Source organism: Austrofundulus limnaeus, unplaced genomic scaffold, assembly GCF_001266775.1.
Source record: "Austrofundulus limnaeus strain Quisiro unplaced genomic scaffold, Austrofundulus_limnaeus-1.0 Scaffold180, whole genome shotgun sequence".
In the NCBI taxonomy this organism is placed as follows: domain Eukaryota; kingdom Metazoa; phylum Chordata; class Actinopteri; order Cyprinodontiformes; family Rivulidae; genus Austrofundulus; species Austrofundulus limnaeus.
This window is the reverse complement of record NW_013952582.1, coordinates 20,969-22,382: the sequence shown is the minus strand read 5'-3', so window position 1 is coordinate 22,382 and position 1,414 is coordinate 20,969. Positions and strand designations below refer to the sequence as shown.

Genomic DNA, 1,414 nt, shown 5'->3' with positions numbered 1-1,414 from the left:
CTCCTCTTTCCATCGTTGCACCAGATACTGAGGCCTAAAGAGGACAGATCTGCAAAATCCACTTTAGCTGGTACAGTTTACTTTATTCCTGTGATGTTTTCTGAAGTATTATGTTTAATTATCTGTGAGGGAAACAAATAAGGTCCAGACTTACAGAATAATATCCTGGTCTTAATTCTCCTCTGGTTCTGGGTCAGACTCTGGTTCTGGGTCAGGCTCTGAAATCTTTTAATTAAATTATAAATTAAATGTTTCTACAAGCTAGAAAATGTGACCCCCCTCAAACTGGAGTGGACCGGTCTGGAAGCCGGAGGGGGCGGAGCTTGAAGTATCTTAAAGGAACAGTAACAAAACGAGCTGCTTGGAGACACAGCAGGAAAGTGTTGAAAGAGGAGCTGGTGAAGTTAGAATAAGGAGGAATTCGGAGCAAAGCTGTAGTTCCACTTAATAAAGACCCGACTGAAGGATTTCAAAGCATCATGTTTACTTTAAATCCAATGGTTTCTGCTCAAATCTTGACCAGAAGTCTTGTATATCCTACACTACAGTGATGTATTTTCAAATATTTTCCACACAGGCGGCCTGCAACCGGCTTCATGCACACCTGACCTCCATTCAGGGACCGGATCAGTACGCCTTCCTGAGGAGACTCATTGTTGAAACCACAGGAACCAACACCAGAACCTGGGTCGGAGGCACCAACTTACATAATGTGAGGATTTTGTGTTGGTTTTTGTTTTAGTAGCAAATACACAACATAAGGAACTTGACAGTTAGAGAGATTTAGAGTTCTCTAAATGTTAAAACAGATCTGATGTTTGAACTCTAACAGGAAGCTTATTGGACGTGGATCGATGGTACCCCCTTCGACTTCACTGACTGGGGTCCAGGAGAACCAAACAATGCAGGTGGAAATGAGCGCTGCATGGATATCAACCTGAGAGGTACAAAGACAATGTCTCTTTAAACAGACTGACCTACATTTATGAGTCTCTTTAACTGAAACCATACATTAGAGGTTTTACCTGCTCAGTCTTCACACACAGGAACAATCCCATCCTACATTACTTATTTACTTTTTCAATTTTCTTTTTCTTTTTAATTTTTCAATAATAAAAACATAATGTCTGATTTAAATTTTTTTCAATTTGAATCATTTTCTGGTTTTCAGGACAAGATTACGTGAATGATGAAAACTGTGACACAAAGAACCCCTTCATTTGTGTTAAAAACAAGGCTTAGTTGTGTCTTTGTTGTCTCGACACGTCTGACACAATGATGTCACTTCCTGCAGGACGTCAGGCCTCGATGACGTCCCTTCTGGAAGACAAATGGTCAAAGTCAGATAATAAACATGAATAAACGTGTCTTCTAAAATCTTTTTGTCTTTATTTGTTTGATGTTTGAGTTAAAA

The 1,414-nt window shown here is 39.6% G+C and overlaps 1 protein-coding gene across 1 annotated transcript; it reads left to right on the top strand.

Annotated features, from left to right (window-relative positions):
- Positions 1–637: 637 nt before the first annotated feature.
- Positions 638–1,377, top strand: LOC106524240 (galactose-specific lectin nattectin; the record flags this gene model as incomplete). The annotated part of the gene is given in 3 exon segments (XM_014017964.1): positions 638–712; positions 833–944; positions 1,172–1,377. Coding segments are annotated over 3 exon segments (258 nt in total), but the record flags the coding sequence as incomplete, so codon positions are not given.
- Positions 1,378–1,414: the final 37 nt, after the last annotated feature.